Source organism: Gobio gobio (genome assembly GCF_949357685.1).
Source record: "Gobio gobio genome assembly, chromosome: 9".
In the NCBI taxonomy this organism is placed as follows: Eukaryota; Metazoa; Chordata; class Actinopteri; order Cypriniformes; family Gobionidae; genus Gobio; species Gobio gobio.
The window spans coordinates 33,821,726-33,841,152 of NC_137115.1; the positions used below are offsets into that span (position 1 = coordinate 33,821,726).

Below are 19,427 nucleotides of genomic sequence, written 5' to 3' on the forward strand. Positions count from 1 at the left end.
ATTCACTTGCCCTTGCAGCTCCATGCCCTGATGAGTGTACTCTGCTATCAGCATGTGATGGAGTGTTTATATGTGCAGGTGTGTGTGGTGGAAGCTGTGGTGTACCAGGTGGGCAGCAGGTGGGATGAGAAGTGTAAAACCTGTACCTGCACGGAGCAAACAGACAGACAGACTGGCCTGCACATCGCTCAGTGTGTGGACCCCGTCTGCAACCAGATCTGTCCTCTGGTGCGTCCTACACAACTTAGTTTCAATCTTTAAGTTTGAATAATGTTCATTTGTGAATTTTTATGGATTTCATTCAATTTTATGAACATTGAATATATTCGGGTCTACTAGAATGTTTTAATGCTTGAAAGTTTTTATTTTTACATATTTTACATTGCTGCACCTCTCTTCCCAGTCTGTCAGTAACACTATTAGTTCCTATCTCTATGAAGCCCCGCCTTCCAAAAAGAGAAATGTGCTCTGATTGGGCGGCTGGACCAGTGTGTTGTGATTGGTCAACCAGTGTGAGAAAAATGTCACGCCCTTTCAATAACCGCATCTTTCAACAAACCACTAATACAACTCAACCAGGCCTCGCACCTTTTTTTCGTATGCTTTTGGCATTCATTATTTAAAGAATCAAGGTTTCGATGTTGTTTATTTGTCTATGTGGTGTTTTTTAATATGCTTTAAGACAAACCATGTGCAAATTCATCAGTCACACCATTGCTGAATATTTTCGCATTAAAACTGCAGTGTATCAAAGACAGTCGCAAAAACACGGTTTGAAACCGCCCATCTCTCCTACCGTCACAAACTTGTAACCAATCCCATCTATTTTTATTCTAATTCTGAATGGATTATACTGTATATAGCATAGGCCGCTCCCTTTACAATTACTCATCTGTTTGCGATCTCACAAAGTTTCGTTATATTCAATGATGTCTACACTTTGTTAATGAGAGGATTCGCAAGCGTGCAAAACTTGCCACTGAACAACAACTCCGGTGTTTTGACCGGTGAGTGGATTCTGACTAAATTAAACACCCCTGATTGGTCACTGCATTCAAGAGATCAACATGCATGTCTGTCATTGGCTACATTGCTCACTGCTGCAAAAACACATTGTAAATAGAAATATTTGACATTCCTCAGAGCGCAAACACAAATACATACTGGAGCATTCACCAAATCTGTCAATATTATATTATAACAAGGGTGTAGAGTTACATTTAAGCTGTTTTAAGGCATAAAGAAAGAATTTTCACATGAAAAAATGCTTAAATATGTCATTGTGATCATCAAAGATGAGTTTAAAGGGATACAATTATTTACTGCAGGATGACTTTAAATGAGAGATATTGTGATGTATTCGTTCCCTGAAGAAAACTCAAAGACAATAATCGAGGCGTTTCAAGGCTGTTCAGAAACATTGCTTACTGATTTAGAGAATAACTCCCTTTGGAGTAACTTTGTGCTTTTTCATGCTCAAACAGCAACATTACACACTAAAGAAAAAGAATAATAGGTCCTCTTTAAAGCAGACTAGGTAACTTTTCAACCTTGATAATATATTTTCAAGACTCTTGTGATGATACATCGACTTACAATAGGTTGAATGACACGTCTGCCATAGCCTGACGGGGTCTGTATCGTTTTTAATCGTACTTTTAAACTTCGGGTTTCGTGTAGTAACCCGAGAACAAAAAGAACTACAAAATTTGACTGCTTTACGACATATACGTCACTTCCACCACCACCCCCACTTCCTTAAATTCGGACGTGCGAGCCCAACTATCCTTTGTTTGCCGAATGTTATAGTCATGGCCGAAGCAGCACAGAAAAATAAGAAAACAAAGGTTTTGTCGGAGGAAAGCAAAAAGAGGAAATGAGAAAGTGATCGGATTAAAGGCAGGACGAGGATCAACATTGGGCCAGCGTTTGCTCGTTGGCGTGAGCTGGAGGAGGAGGGGCTACATTCTTGCAAGTAAATACATAAGACGTACAAAATCATATTTTAGGATACCTAACATGTCTGTGATATTTGTTTATTTGTCTTGCCTCAAGCTATAATGCAAATCGATTTTTCAAATTTGCAGATTCATCTATGGTAGCTTGATATTATAATATTGACGATATATGGTTATTACCACTCAAACATTGAATTGAAGTATCATATAGATTCTGTAAAACGGGAACCAATAGACCAGGCTACTATAATGACGCTGGCTTGTAAACGTGAGCATCGCGATCATTTGGCGTTTGAAAAAAAAATAAAACCCATGAAATTATATTCATAGAACATGCTGAAACATATGCCACTGTACCTGGGATGAAGACATTTCACACGCGACGCAAGCAGAACACCTGCATGTGAACTCCTCCTGCTGTGTTCAGGGCTATCATGGTTGTCATGTCAACAAATGCACGTGCGCATCCCCTGATGTAGAATGACAGAGTTTACGACAGTAGTAGAGGACAATACTGTTTCCCAACTGTAGGGGGACCCCGAGAGCAAAAACTACCTAGTGCTGCTTTAAAGGACAACATGTAGCAGCATTTACAGTGTATTTAACTTTTGTATTGTGACATACTGTATGAATATTCACATGGGCTTGATTTCATTCATTTCAGGCTATGATATTATAAGTAATTTTTTCTAAGGCATCCATTATTATTACTTATACTCTCTGAAGGGATTTGAAGTAACTCCTAACCTCAAGTATCTGTCTGCACTCATGCAGCGCTGAATGAAACCAGCGTGCCTTTAAATTCGTGATGAAATGAAAGTACAGATGGATGAAACAAATGTGTGCATCCGAGTGAAATGGGTTATCGGAAAATGATAAGAAAAGGGGAAAAAAGGGCAGGTACTTGGTTCTATCCACCAGTTTTTGATTGGATTTTGAGATGTGTGCTCGAACTCAAAAATGGAGGGAAGTCTGTTGTTTCACTAGAATATTAAACATAGAGATTTTTTTACGGTCTATGATATAGACCTATAAGGCCATCTCTTGGCTAGACTAGAGTCATGAAATATCATGTTATATATATATATATATATTTTTTTTTTTTCCCCCACAAGAGGTCAGCAGAGACACCCAAATTGACCCAATGTGAGATATTTTGAGCTGGTTATTACATGTATTGGAGAGTTATTTTGAATTTAAGTTGAAAGAATGTGCTTAAATTATATTATTTATTGATAAAATCTAGTAATTTCAAGGTAAATAACATTTTAAAAAATCTCCAAAAGATTGCATCAAAAAATAGAAATAAATCTTACAAAAATGAAATGAGGGAAGGATTTGTTTCAGGATGCGAGGGAAAACAATTACTATATTCTGATGAAACATAATTAAAGCAAATACGTTTTCCCATACAACAACATGCAGTGATGAATCATGCAGAGTTATTTATAGCAAAGTAAAAATGATTTCACACTGATTTTGTATATGTAGGGAACCACATACTCTCATTCAGAAGACGAGTGCTGCGGACACTGTCGTAAATCCAGCTGTGTGGAAAGAGGCCATTTGAGAAAGGCGAGTACTTCTCTTTTTCTTTCTACTCTCTGCTTGTGTTTGAATATGATATGATCTGAAATAAATTCTCTTTGATTTCACATGTGTGCAGGTCGGAGAGCAGTGGGTGTCTCCGGACAACAGATGTGTGTGGAGCGAATGTGTACAGGTCAATGAGGAAGTGTTCATCCAGCATACAAACGTGTCCTGCCACCTCATGGACACGCCAAGCTGTCCGCTGGGCACAGAGCTCCAGTGCAATACAGCAGATGACTGCTGCCCGACCTGCCACTGTGGTACAAAGAGCCTCCACACACAAACTATCACAGTCCAAAATTAACTTACCTTTAATGCCACACCTGCTAATATGATGAACTGATCAAATATTTCTGACCTGTGAAATATATTTATCAAAATATGACTGCAAATATTTAGCAGATTTTTCTTTGAATGTTTATGGCAAACAATGCAAATTATTTGGAAATCACCGTTGTGCATTCTTAAAACTGTAACCGTCCCGCTGGCGGAAGACCTGGCACTCTTTTTTTGATTGCCTTTTTTTTCCGTTTCATATATTTGAGTAATTATCATAAATTAGGTATCATTCCAAAGCTTACGAACTCAAAATTCACCCTGTTAAAACCGTTTTGAAATTGGACGTTGCGTTACCATGGAAATGGTACTTTAAATGATTCTAGCGGGCTCCTCCCCTAGTGGGAGGTGTCATGTTTCATATTACAACATTTATTTTAACTACTTTATAATCAAAATCTTTTCTAATCTTGACAAAACACATATCGTCGGAAAGGTCTGAGTCTCAAGGTTCCATATTTGGTGACCGTTTTGTGATGGAAGTGACATTTGGACAGAAATTTACAGGAAAAGGCATCAAAAAAACAATCAATGGAATTTCAATGACACCCGGTGGCTATTTGTGGTACAGCGCCTAAACAAAATCTCATGGGAACTTCAATTTTTGTGATATCAACTTCAAATTTGGAACACAACTTGGTTAGAAATATGGCTTTGATTTTTTATAGTAATTTTAGATTAAAACATTTTTGTAGAGTATATATTTTATATAAAATAAAAAATAATTAGTACAGTATTTTTTATTTACAGTAAATTTAATAACTTGTTCATACTTTCATATTTTGAATTGCTTTCACTTCAGCAATAATCTGCCGAGTGTCTGCTTTAAAACAAGACCAAACTTATATATTCTTGGGGTCATTCATGAATTACAGCCCTTTAAGTTTGGATAGTGCATTTTCATGGGTATTCTCAAAAAAAGGGGGGGGGGGGCAGTTAAGGGGTTAAAGGGATGGTTCACCCAAAATTTTTTATTCTGTCATCATTTACTCACCCTCAAGTTGTTCCAATCCTGTATACATTTCTTTGTTCTGCTGAACACAAGGGAAGATATTTTAAAGAAAATTTGTAACCAGGCTGCTTTGGAACTGTTCAGTTTCCCACATTCTTCAAAATATCTTCCTTTGTATTCAACAGAACAAAGAAATTTATACAGGTTTGGATCAACATGAGGGTAAATAAATGATGACAGAATTGAAATTTTTGGGTGGACTATTCCTTTAGGTTGTGGTCAAATTTGCCATTGTTCTGCTAATGTTCGAGCGTGAATTTAGGCATTTCAATAGGAATCCACAAACCAGCTGTTTGGTTGGAAATTGATTTTTGTGTGAGCTGTGCTTCTTACAATCGATACACTGTTGACAATTGACAATGGATCCTTTTTGCCTGTGAAATGTCACCGAAATTTCGCTAATTTGACCGCACTTTTAAAGGGAAAGAATTCTTCAAGCATTTGCCATATTCAATATTCCTGTAGATGAGAGTTAGGTGATGATATAAATCTTTATATAGGTGGAAACAATTAAATATGCACTGGTTTACATCGCTACATAAAAGCCAATATTGGATATATTTCACATTTAAATAGAATTGTAAAATTTGTAATGGTTTATTTATTCATTATTTAGCACCATACAAACAGCAAATGCAAACTTATAGTAGAAATTAAAATAAGCATCATAACAATAAAACTTATATATAAATAAATAAAGAACAGTACATACAATAATTGAACAATATCATTCTTGCAGTAATATAAAAATAGAGCTATTATAGAGCTCAATCAGTTCTGATATTTAATACAAATTCTAACATTTCATAAAAGAAGTCTTATAAAAAAAAGTCCATTAATTAAATTTCTGAATAAAACTGTTCTTAATATTAGTTTTTTTTTTAATTAAGTGGTTTCATTTACTTGCCAAATCCAATTTTACTCACATTTTGTGTTTGAAGTGTTAATTTTGGACCCCGCACACACACACACACTGCTTGTTCACTGCTGCTCTCTGTGATTTTTTTTTTCTTTTCTTTAGATGTTAATGCTTTTTTCCCTCTCTGCAGTTCCAATGGATGCCTGCGTGCTGAATCAAACTGTTATTGCGGTAAAGACGTTGAGTTAACATACAGAATACTAATGTGCCGTGTGCAGATGTCTTGGTGCATAACAGATTGACTTTGGGGTGTCTTGCTCTGTGTGTGTGAGTAGGCTGGAGAGCGAATGATGGTGGATGTGTGCACACACTGCGAGTGTGTGGGAGATAAGAGGAGTTATCGGCTCTCTTGCAGGAAGATGAGCTGTTCCCCCTGCTCAGAGGTAATACCCTCACTCTGGAGATTATTAAAGGGATAGTTCACCCAAAAGAAATTTCAATTCTGTCATCATTTACTCATCCTCATGTCGTTCAAAACCTGTATGACTTTCTTTCTGCCATGGAGCACAAAAGCAGATGTTTTGCACATGCTTGGAGAGCATTATTGAAAAATAAACATCTCTTAGGTTTAATTTCAATAAACCCAAATGCCATGGTTCTTGTGTCATGATCTGTCACATTTGAATATGCAAATAAGATGAGAAAGACAGTAAGCCCTAAATATATGAGTACAGTCATATGTGTTGTGTTTTGTTTTGTAGGGATATACAATGGAGCCAATACCTAATGCTTGCTGCGGTCGCTGTGTACCAACTGCTTGTAGCATCCGACGACCTGATGGACAGCTGGTCACTCTGAAAGTAATAAATATATGCAGACATGAGTCAATGTCACAAACTTTAGTCAGTGTGGAAGACACAGATTTGAATCTCATCAATAAGTACTTCTGCGTGTCAATGAAAATGGTTAAAATGGCCAAAACAAGAAAACAGTCATTTGTTTAGCCAGCTTAAGATTGGCTTTGTTTAAAAAAATTTGTTTTATTTATTTCAAAGTCACCCATGAACTATATGCACTACCGTTTACTTTAAAAAAACAAAACAAATACCTATTAAATTGATCAAAAGTGACAGTAAAGACATTTATAATGTTACAAAAGATATCTAATACAAATATAGGCTGTTATTTTGAACTTTCTATTCATCAAAGAATCCTAATAAAAATGAATCATGGTTTCTAACATTGATAATAATAAGAAATGTTTCTTTTGCAACAAATCAGAAAATTAGAATGATTTCTGAAGGATTATGTGACTGGAGTAATGATGCTGAAAATTCAGCATAAGAATAAGAAAAAAATTAATTATATTTCACATTTTTCATTTTTGATAAATAACTGTAGCCTTGGAGAGCATAAGATACTTCTTTCAACTCATTAAACAAAGATATAAAGACATTGTTTCTGAGTCCTTGAAGAAAACTACAGGATTACCAAAACCAGAAAGTGAAGTGATCTGTAGGCTAATAAAAAACAAACAAAAAAACAGCAACTATTAATGCTTGAGGAGTAGTATGAAACTATCTTGGCCAGTGAGCCAGTAGTTTGAGACCCCTTGCTGTAAATGCTCCAAATGTTCTATTGATTTTCAGATAGTGTCATAAATGTGTACATATGTGTGTGTTCAGGCAAATGCAACGCGTACAGATGGCTGCACTAAACACACCTGCAGTGTGAATAAGGATGAAGAACTGGTGCTGGAGACTCTAGTGACAACATGCCCTCCGTTTAACCGGAAAAGCTGTCTGGAGCATGGGGTACACACACACACACACACACACACACACACACACACACACACACACACACACACACACACACACACACACACACACACACACACACATATTTGTTTCACTATATTACTGAGGACATTGGATAGACTTCCATTGATTTTATATAAGGTTAATGGTATATACTGTCGGCAAACCAAACCCCAACCTCTAAACTAACCCATCACAGAAACATGTAAACAAAATGTTTTGGCCGATTTATAAGCCTTTTTAACTGGACCAGTAAAATGTCTTCACTAGTCGGTAGTCATAATATTTCACTCTATAAGTAAGAACATTTGGCCCTCACAAGTATAGCTAAACCTGTACACATACACACACACTTACTTTATAACCTAACAGTCACATTTGTTAAATGAAAAAGTTAATTTCACTTAAATATTACTAAAAGTTTTTTGCACAAAATAGAAAGATATACGTGAACTCAATAACTGATTATATTAAGCAGAACTCAAACTGAACGAGTTACAGCTGACTTGCTTCAGACTCTGTAAGGAGAGTAAATGTTGAAATTAAATGTTATTTTATATTTTTGCACAAGATTAAAATAGAGTGAGATCTGTTAGTGTTTAATATTCTGTCATGTTGTGCTATAGTTAGCTATCAACTGCAAGAGGGTTGTTAATGTCTAAATGTAATAGGTTTTCATTTATACAGGGAAGATTCAGCTACACAAAGTGTGTAAATGAAGTGTGTATTTTAACTGTATATTATAGGAAATATTCTCAAATGAAATAAATTCACTGTACTCGTAACTATTGGTTTCTAAGCTAAAAGGGATGGTTCACCCAAAAATGAAAATTCTGTCATCATTTAGTCACGCTCAATTGGTTTCAAACCTGTTCTGCTGAACACAAAGGGAAAAAATACTATGGTAGTCAATGGCTGCCGAGATCTGCTTGGTTATGAACATTCTTCCAAATATCTTCCTTTGTGTTTGGCAGAACAAAGAAATCTATACAGGTTTGGAACAACTTGAGCGTGACTAAATGATGACAGAATATTCGTTTTTGGGTGAAATATCCCTTTAAATGGATAGAGGCAATCGTTTTTTTTATTTCAAACAATTGAAATTAGTTATCCTAACAGTGTAGAACAACATTATAAAACGATCACATGACAAACCCTATTCCTTTAGTCATTTTCTACCAAACCCTTGAATAAATCCCATTTATGTTTTACATGATTACATTTTAAATAAATGCACAATGATAAAAGTGAAACTATGTATCATTTATCCACAGGGTAAAATAAGCCAGATTGGAGACACCTGCTGTGAGATGTGTAAGTATGAACACCAGAACAACCGGGGCTGTGTTTCCCAAAATAATTGTAAGCCTAAACAGCTTGTAGAACCATTGCCACCAATGGTCTCTACAATCAACTTGGCTCACAAAGCTTTCGGAAAACGCAGCCCTGCTCATTTGAAAAACTCTATCCGTCTGATCTAAACATGACGTGTGCATATTGTGTCCGTTTAGGTACCGAGCCAGAGTGCAGAAGAGCTGTGGGTCTTCTGAATTTCATCAGGGTGGACGACTGCCAATCAGAAGAGAAGATAGAACTCACTTACTGCGAGGCAAGGCGATGCTCTTTTATATATTCTGCCATGAAGGTCGCAACAGTATCATGAAGCTCTATATATATCATTTATCCCATCTGTCTTTCTCTCTCACCCACAGGGAAAGTGTAGCAGCAAGTCTGTGTATTCTCTGGACAAGCACAAGGTTGAGAGCGAGTGTGTGTGTTGCTCAGCTACAGGCACCGTGCCCATGAATGTTTCCCTACACTGCGCTAACGGCACACAAACACACCACCAAGTGCTCGCTGTCACTGGCTGCGACTGCATGTCGCACGCCTGTCCGAGCGACTGAGAACAGGCACACAATCCTGATAAAATGACATACAAGTCAAAAACTGCCACAATACACTTTCATATATGCATCTACAACAGGTATGTTGCTCAGAGTTTGTAACAACTGATAATCGAGCACTTTATCATACATTTCTGTTTTTATTTCAATGTATAAAGGACACATCATTAATCAATGAACAATAATCTCAGCTAATGCATTGCCATTTTGCCAATAAACAATCTGTCCATATAAATATATTCTTGTTTATAAACAACTATTATGTGTGGTTGTAGTTTATGGCTGTTTATTAGACTAAACTACAATAAAGAGCCAGGCTAAACAAGTACTTGGCTTGGACCACTCGGTGGTGCTCTGAACACTTGAACTCATTTGTGTGAGAGCGTTCATGTGCATGTGGAATACTGATCAGTCAATTAGATGTGAAGGGAGTTGAAATTTACACATCTGGAGGACATGAGTCACACTTTAAAGACTTGTTATTCACTTCTCGACCTCATGAAATATTCAGTATAATAAGGTAGAATTCTACATGTATACACATTTTTATACGCAGTATTTATATGGCATCATCATATTCTATAATATTTGATTAAAATTGAATGAAAAAAAGGATTCTTCTCAATTTCAGTTGGCACGACCTTCACAATAACTGCAAAATCATCTGAAAATCACGTCAGAAAATATGTTATTAAACCCAGTGAGTCACTGCATTATTATGATGTGTTTTGAAGGTAATTATGAAAGTGCATGCATTCTCTGATGGGAATTACTTAGCGCTCATTGTGTACAACAGCATCAGATGTTTTTCATTTAAGGCCTAATGTTCTCTCGTAAATGAATTGACTGAATAAACGAGGCAAAGTGTGCAAAGGCAGGTAAGGTAGTGGCTGTCTCTGAGGTTTAGTTCTGTTGACCCAAGAAAATGCCACTGTGCTCTTAAACAAAGCGCATAACCACAGGTTTATCCAAGCAGACAATGTGCTACAAATCAGTTTTGACATAAAAAGCATAGAGACTATTACTGAGTCAGTTTAAATGTCAAAACAGTATCTCAACACTCTTTATTTTTATAGACTATATGTTATATAATGCATATCAATACAGTAGTTTACCAAAAACTAAACTTATGTTATTATTTACTCATTTTGTTCCAATAGGCTGTAACGGTGGTAGCCCTTGAAATGTATTTTATTTTATTTCTTGGTTCGGGCGCCACACAGGCTTTTAAGCTTGTCAATCAGTACACGCTGGATAATTTATTTAAAACCCAACAGTACATATGAAGGACTCGAAGGGAGAAATAATCGAACTAGACTTGCAGTGAAACATTAATTTGCACATTTATTTTCTTGATACTCAGGCTTAAAATCAGAATTAAAGCAATACAGATAACATTCAGCACAGAATGAGACAATACACATTTCACGGAAACCTCTATGAAGAAAAAAAAACATCAGATGAAAAACTAACCAAACAAAAAACAGGTAATACGGAACAACCCAAAAGGTGGGATTCAACAAATTCACAAACCACTTGAACTAGGAAACTGGTGATGTCACGCTCAATAATGACCATGGTTCATACACAAAAAGAAAACATGGCAAAAGAATATACGGTCTGTATGACTTTATTCCATAAAACACAAATTAAATCTCCAGATTCTCTTTCCCATATAATAATGACAGTAAAAGATTACAGTGGACAGTATAGCACCATTTGTGTCATAAAAGTAGTCCATACAACTACGTGCTATATTCCATGTCTTCCCCTGCAGCTCAAATCTTGCATATTCACTACGTGTTCGCTAGTATATAGTATGCAAAATAAGTGTATATTAAAGTATGTCTGAATATGCAGTATTTAAATAGTATCTGCTGATTCTGAAGTGCACCCTTATAGCCTACAATAATGCCAGAGGCCTACGAGCCAAAGAGCTGTCTGATTTTGAGCCGCTTGTTTTGTCTTTGTGTGTTTCTTTTAGTGCAAGTGGTGTAAATGCCAATAAAAAATACTTGTGGTTAAACTGTACTTGAGTAAATTATGTTCACAGACAGTTGGTGTTAGTAACCTACATGTAAAGTCAATTGAACGCATGGGTCAAAGGGCATATCAAGATGGCGGATATTCCGGAGAATGTATCATACCTAGTACGGAATGTTTTCACATTTTGCAAGTTCAATTTGAAACAGCAATTTAAAAAAAAACGTATGTCCTTCATCATCGGTCGGGAAGTAAATTACTCAGAAGTTGTACAAAAATTTGGTCGCAGCAACAGTTTTAAATGGAGGGGCATATTGAACGCGACTTCTCATTCGTAAACTGAATAAACAAGTCATCTCGCTCGCGAACGAACAGAATTAAATATTCATCTGCTGACCGACTGTGAGGAAATGTTAAACGCTCTTTCTGGAGTAGTATCTTATAATATTTGCAGATTTGTACATTTAATAAAGAACACAAAACTTTGTCAACTCTGTATTTGAAATGAATCGGTTGTGTGAATGATTCATTCCCTCAACGAATCAGTTCCAAACGATTCTTTTAAGTGAGGCTGCATAACATCTCCGTTTGTGTTTAACTTAAGAAATTAAGTAATGGAACAACATGAGGTAAGTCTTTCTCATCATTATTGGGTGAAATATTAGCCTACTTTATTTCTTATTGAATTGTTTATTATAAAATACATTACAAGTTATCTTTTATGAGACATGTCAGATTTTGCATGTTGAATTGGACTTGCACTCTTACATTTAGAGTTTGTGTAGATACCCAGTGTGTGTGTGAGGGGGAGGGGGGAGTGTCGGCTGTCACCGTTCTCTCGGTGCACGCGCGCTGTGTCCGACTCTCGCTGGAAGTTTGAGCGTCTCGAGCGCTCCACGGAATTAACGGCAGCAGCACGAGCGCGTTAAGCTGCGCGGGGCCGCGAGCGGATTGTCCACCATCTCACCGGGAACATGAACATGGCACTGAACAGGTCGCCCTCTGCCACGGGTGAGTACTAGCCCTGGCACTCCGGTTGATGTTGTTTTGTGCGCGCGCGCATTGGTTTCTCTGAGCCCAAGCGAAAATGTATTTGCTGCATATCTATGAAAATGTCACTTCAGCAAATTGGCTAGTTTCATTATCGCTTTATATTTAACTGTTGCAGATGCATGCTTCTTATTTCATTTAATCATGCATTTATTGTCAGTTTGTGTGACCCGATGAAAACTGAACATTTGAGGGGTACCAAACTGGTCGTTCATGTTAATTGCAGTGAAATCACTGAGGCGCGCGCCATTATTTGTCCATTCCGACAGGCTGTCAGTTTACCACTCATTAATGTCACTAACTGTGTTAGAATTCATCCTTTTTCTTTAGAAAACAAAGAGAAGGCTCAGTGTGTCGGAAGGGGTTTGTATAATTAGCGGGGCAATAAGCTGGAGCTATTTCAAGCGCCAACTGACGCCATGTGTTTAAGAAATCAAATGCACTTTGATTTCTTTTTCTATTTTTATTTCTTCTTTTTTTTTTACATCGACGACATAATGTAAACTGGGATTTGACATGAAATAACTGGGAAGGAAAGGCACAAATAGACTGTGATGTGATGGTTTGGTCAGGTCAGGTGGTGTAAATGCGCTTAGCTTTCTCTTAAGAGTCATGAATCCCTGTGTTTGTTTACCTGAGGGCATGAGGCATATTTAAGTGACGCTTTAGTCAGGTGTGAGTATATATTTTTTAAGAATTATGTATATAGTCAGGTTTAGATTTTGAGCATTGACGCACTGCCTTCAATTATGTTGCTGTCCTTGGTGCTGAAAGGGTTTTCGCATCTACTTTTAAATAGCCTCTCTCTCTCTCTCTCTCTCTCTCTCTCTCTCTCTCTCTCTCTCTCTCTCTCTCTCTCTCTCTCTCTCTCTCTCTCTCTCTCTCTCTCTCTCTCTCTCTCTCTCTCTCTCTCTCTCTCTCTCTCTCTCTCTCTCTCTCTCTCTGTCTCTGTCTCTCAGTTTCAAGCAATGTTTTGGCATGATTTTTTTGCATGCAATATTGTCAAAGCACACTCATAGAAATTAAAATAGCAATATACAATTATTTCAGCAAGATATCAATAGGCATTAAGACCTAATTTGTGAATATCTCTTTCTCTAACAGAAAATTGGAATGGAGCTCCCGAGCGCATGCGTGTTTCTGTCATGAGAAGTGAGTCCTCTTCAATGCAGAGTGAGAAACTCCGCTGTCTTGCCCGAGATATCTCTGAACTGGGCCAGCAGGGCATGGCAAGCAGCGAGCATGATGCCAACGACATTGCAGAGGACACGGTACGTGGATCCTGTTGTCTAATGCAGGAATTATCATGAAATTTTGTTTATTATCATAGACAAGCCTAAGACAAGCATTTTAAAGCACTTTATAATCTCTTTTAGTAAATTAGTAGCTAACGTTATTACATTAAATAATGGTTTTGGTTAGATCATTAGTTAATGTTTATTAAAATAGTCACATTGCATATGTTATGTTCATCTTCCGCATGGACCCCCTGCAGTACCTACACAAAACCCCAGGGGTCAATTGATTTGGGATTGTTCACCCAAACATGAAAATTATCTCATGATTTACTCACGCTCAAACCATCCTAGGTGTATATGACCTTCTTCTTTCAGACAAACACAATCTGAGTTATATTAAAAATATCCTGGCACTTCCAAGCTTTATAATGGTAGGGAATGGCACTCCTGATTTTGAAGTCCAAAAAAGTGCTAGCCTGGTCTTACCAGACTCTCGTACATTTCATTTGTACAGAGAGTCTGGCCACTCTCCATTGACAAGCGTTAACTTCCTTGAAGGCGGGTACTCTGTTGAAGTTTAAAACTATTGGATCTGCCCAGAGCCACTCTGGATCTGCCATAACCAATCGCTAATGTTTGGTCGTGAAGCATGTCATCTCAAACTAGCCCACGACATCAACGTCATCGTTCTCAGGCACTCCCTCTGTTCACTGATTGGACCGGTTAAAATTTGACTGGAGAAAACCAGAGAATATACCGTAGTCCCAGACGGAGTACTGAAGGAAAATGAAAATTGAGCAGAAGTATGTAGGAGGGCGGAGCCAGTCTAAAAAAGTGCATCCATCCATCATAAAAACTTGTGTAGGCCGTCTGCCGGAAGCTAGTTATTTTAGTTTATAAAGTTTTAAATATGGATATTTTTCTTACAAAAATGTTTCGCTTCAGAAGGCCTTTATTAACCCCCTGGAGTCGTATCGATTACATTTGTGATAAGATGGATGCACTTTTTTGGACTTCAAAATCAGGAGCATCAGTCACTACCATTATAAAGCATATAAAGCATCATAATCACCTAAGCTGGCTTGAGAGTGAGTAAATCATGGGATCATTTTTGGGTGAACTGTCCCTTTAAGGTGTCACAAGAAAATGATTTTCAGTTGTTGGCTGGTCACACAAAGATTGTTGGACCCACTGGGAAAAATCGTCGGCATAAACCATTGAAAAAACAATATCACTACTGGACATTTACTGTTAGATTCCAGAATCCATTCATCATTGAAGGAACGCACTTCCCTAGATCCCAACATGCTTTGTTTGCGATGTGCTTTTATTGTATCACATTGAATAGAAAACATCTGCTAATTGAGATCAGTTTAATATTCTCAGCAGATTTGCCCAGTTGGTAGCCTATATGTGTTTTTTTACAGCATTCATATTCCAATGAACTCTGATTATTATAAAGTTCTTTAGCTTATAGTAAGAAAATTCTCCCACAGACACTGGTAAATATTACAACCATTATGTGATCCATTTTGTGTATTTATCATAAAAAAAAAAAAAAATCTGATCTGCATAAATCAGTCTCACAATTTAAAACACAATGTATTTTTGGAAAATAAATAAAACACAACATTTTTTCCTTTTAATTTAGGGAGAGAGAGAACCAAATATATAATATATATATATATATATATATATATATATATATATATATATATATATATATATATATATATATATATATATATATATATATATATATATATATATATATATATATATATATATATATATATATATATATATATATATATATATATATATATATATATATATATATATATATATATATATATATATATATATATATATATATATATATATATATATATATTTTTTTTTTTTTTTTTTTTAACATAATATTTTTGGGGATGTTTCTGTAGTGTCGAAAGAACATTATGAAAACCACAATTGACAATTTCAGGTGACGCGCATATCCATTAATTTGCCAACCACAGGGACCGTCCTAGTTATTCACCTTACTCAAAAACAGAATTCTAATCCAACGTGTGTGTGACTGAAACATCCGACTGCTTTGAACCACCAGCCAATCAGTGGATGACCCAGATCCTCAGTTTTTTGTTGAAACTGCCAACTATATGCTGTGCAGCTTTGAGAGAGCTTCAGGAGTCTTTCTCTGTGGAGCCATGCAGATGTGTCTAGATGTTACTGAGATGCTTGTGTGTGTTTTCAGGTGGAGCCAGGCCCTGGTCCAGGAGGAGGGCTGTGTTTTGCAGACGGCAACAGAAGAGTGGACTACGTTCTTGTTTATCACTGCAAGCGACGTCAGCTCCAACACCGCCTCTCTGTTGTATCTAACGGTAACGTGCCGTCTCAAAGCCCCACCCCTTCGCGCAGGAGTACGAAGGGCGATATTTCAGAGGTGGTGCTGGAGGCGGGGCTTGGGACGGAACCCGCCGATGGACTAAAAGATAAAATCAGGGAGGAATTTGAAAGAGGACTTCAGGAGGAAGGCTTGGAGATTGAACATGACAAAGAGGTTTGTGTGATGTGTCTATGGTTCTATTCAGCATACTGCACACTACACAGTATACTGCCTACTATGTTTACTTCTTAAATATGTTAAACATTACATTACATTTAGAGGACATTTAGTGGTACATGCTACATTTTTGTCATAAGAACTCATTATATACATATACAGCATAGATAAAATACAGCAAAAACAGTAATATTGTGAAATATTGTTATAATTAAAATTATAATTAAAACAAATCATATATTTAAGAATATCATTTATCCCTGTGATAATTTATTCAGTGTCACCAGATCCTTCCGAAATTATACTAATTTGGATTTTAAAATAACTTTTTTATTTGTAATATAAATTATAAATGTATTTACATTTTAAATGTCATTAGTCACTTTTGATCAATTTAATGCGTCCTTGTTGAATAAATGTGTTAATTACTTTTTTTTTTTTTTTTAATGACTGACCCTAAACTTTTGAACAGTAGTGCATGTAATTTCGCAAGTTGTGTTCAATTCATCAATTTAATCATTTTGGAAATTAAAAGGGGTTGTTTTGTTGTTGTTGTTGTTGTTTTTTCCCCCAAATATCCATTTTGTGTAAAATGTCTTAATTCAAGTAGTCTACTCTGATCAAATAAGTCAAGAAAAAAGGTAAAATCATGCAGTTGCTTCTAGTTTATTCATCATATGGTTATTGAATTGAAGTGTATTATAGGATTCGGTATGTTTTTACAAACATAGTAGGCCAGACAATATGCAGATTGCAAAAGAGTAGCATAGTAGTATGCTGTAGTATTCTGAACATAGCCTATGTGTGTTCTTGTCTGGCCATGCATGCATCTATAACAATTTCCTGGTAAACATATTCAAGTATCATCATCTCATCTGTTGAGCCATGAATAATCAGGGATGAGCTCAGTTTTGAGTGTAATACTAACAGAATGAGCACAATCAAAAGATTCCCAAGGTGACCTTGGAACATAAGAAGTGAAGACCCAGACCTAGTTTAGAAAACCCCAAACCCTCCCACACAAAGAAAAGTCTATCTTGTTTTAAGGGGAGAGCTAGTTTTCATTTTCAAGCAATGCAGCATCTTCTTATACTAGTTAACAGCTGCCAAAAAGCATTTTTTTTGCTTTCCTGCAGTGCCGCAGTTGCAAAAGGCACAACTGTGGTTGTCAAAAGTGATGATCTGTTACCCCTGCATCATGGATTTTCCCAAGTTGAAGCAGGGAGAGCTTAGTATTTCTAAATAGGAGTAGATTGGTTGACTCGTGCAGCCTTTTTCCACAAAACTAGCTTATACTCAGGCTTATACCCTGATGAATCCAAATATAGTTCTAATTATTATTATGCAGGTTTGAGTACCTTAAAATACACTACATGTTATATGGGTGAATTTTTAGGAAGACATGTTTGGATATTTTAATTATATATTTTATTATATTTTGCATAAATACAATAAAGCCCAGTTTAGCACCATTATTATTTTTGTTTTTATTTACAATGAAAACCATCTGCATGAACACATTGTTATTTAATTAATCAGCATAAATTAAATTCAAAACATCAAATCCTACCACGCTGCAAGTGATTTTTGTATGTTGCTTATTTCTTAACTAACTATAATCAATTCTAAGCTGTAAAGGCATGTTCCTATATTTTATGTCTATAGATCTAATATTGGCTCCAGGGTTCATTTTAGCATAAAGATTGACTGATGAGAGCGAAATACTGAATGAAGCTGTGACGTGGGTGTATTTTTGATTGTTGGTGGTGTGATGGTGGTAGATCAGTTGTGTTATGTTGGTGTGGATTAAATTTGAGTGCTGCTGTCTCCATCCCAAAGGCAGATTATGGTTGATCCTCATTGCCAGAGGTGTTTGTGTTTGATGTGTGTGTGTGTGTGTGTGTGTGTGTGTGTGTGTGTGTGTGTGTGTGTCACTCATCCACGCTGAATAAGACCATTTTAGTAACAGCTGCTTCTTATAGACTATGTGTGTATGTGTGTTTGCACCTCTGCTTGTGTTAATCAAGACTGCTAAATCACCTTATCTTGAACAAAATTTTCAGTTGCATCCTGCAAATCTAAATGACAAGAACTGCATTATTCATGCATTTTAATTTATGCTCTACTGAAAGAAATTCTGTTTCTTTCATTTTCTTTCAAGATGAGGACAGTCCGGTTTACTCGTCTTCATGTTCCCTGGTCTGTTCTCAGTCGTGAGGCAGAACTTCTTAAGATCAGAGTGCCCACTAAAAAGGTGAGTCTCTATAAATCATTCTAATAGAAAGTCATTCTAAAGGGGAAGCAACCACATAAAAAGGCTGCATTTGAGAATAAAATATAAAGCTGTGATGCAGCGGGTAATGAATCGTTTATAGGGGTGCAACGATGCATCGTTATATCGTGATATAAAAAGTCGATGATGTGTATCATTGATGTAAACGGTATGATTTGTGATATAGAGTTAGTTATATCCAAGACTTCATGGATACCCTCATGTTGTTTTAAACCAATAAGATTTCCGTTCAATTTCCAAACACAAATTAAGCTATTTTTATACCTGAGAGATTTCTGTCCCTCCATTTAAAGTGTTCTAAAACTTAAAAGATCCAAAAAAATGTCATAAAGGCATTATAAAAATAATACATTTAAATCCAAGTCTTCTGAAGAGACACGATGGCTGTATATGATGAACAGATTTACGCATACTGTAGTAAACACAGACGTTCAAATGTTTGCATGACGTGCGAAAACAAAATGAAAGTGAGTAAATGCAGAATTAAATTTTTTGGATGAACTAATAATTTGCAGTTTGGGAATAGTCAAAGCAAATACAGCTTTCTTGCATTTAGAACTGTGAATTGATAATCTGAACGGCAAAGTGAAAGCGCAAACATCATTTAATTCACATATCACATTTAGTTTTAGTAATATGATTATTCAAAGCATTTTAGATGGTTTATTCTTATATTATGTAAAGTGCATTATTAGTGGAAGAGGGAGGTCATAACGTGGCTTGTCTGTGTAAGAGATCCAATAAATGCCTGCATTGAATGTGCGAGTACTGCGCTTTCAAAAAAAAAAAGTTTTAGTGTCATTACTCAATTAATATACTTT

At 36.3% G+C, this 19,427-nt stretch overlaps 2 protein-coding genes across 2 annotated transcripts in view; both read left to right on the plus strand.

Moving 5' to 3' along the window:
• vwf (von Willebrand factor) overlaps positions 1-11,509 on the plus strand; it is a 55,753-nt gene extending 44,244 nt beyond the window's left edge. The window contains exons 43-52 of the mRNA XM_079825443.1: positions 79-228; positions 3,450-3,533; positions 3,625-3,808; positions 5,946-5,986; positions 6,091-6,198; positions 6,517-6,615; positions 7,441-7,569; positions 8,850-8,889; positions 9,087-9,184; positions 9,288-11,509. Coding sequence (XP_079681569.1) covers positions 79-228; positions 3,450-3,533; positions 3,625-3,808; positions 5,946-5,986; positions 6,091-6,198; positions 6,517-6,615; positions 7,441-7,569; positions 8,850-8,889; positions 9,087-9,184; positions 9,288-9,479 — 1,125 coding nt within the window. The 3' untranslated portion in view covers positions 9,480-11,509. The remainder of the gene's footprint in view (positions 1-78; positions 229-3,449; positions 3,534-3,624; positions 3,809-5,945; positions 5,987-6,090; positions 6,199-6,516; positions 6,616-7,440; positions 7,570-8,849; positions 8,890-9,086; positions 9,185-9,287) is intronic.
• Positions 11,510-12,360: 851 nt separating this feature from the next.
• The window catches only part of ano2a (anoctamin 2a), a 45,924-nt gene continuing 38,857 nt past the window's right edge, over positions 12,361-19,427 (plus strand). The window contains exons 1-4 of the mRNA XM_079825454.1: positions 12,361-12,473; positions 13,617-13,783; positions 16,005-16,310; positions 18,475-18,567. Coding sequence (XP_079681580.1) covers positions 12,437-12,473; positions 13,617-13,783; positions 16,005-16,310; positions 18,475-18,567 — 603 coding nt within the window. The 5' untranslated portion in view covers positions 12,361-12,436. The remainder of the gene's footprint in view (positions 12,474-13,616; positions 13,784-16,004; positions 16,311-18,474; positions 18,568-19,427) is intronic.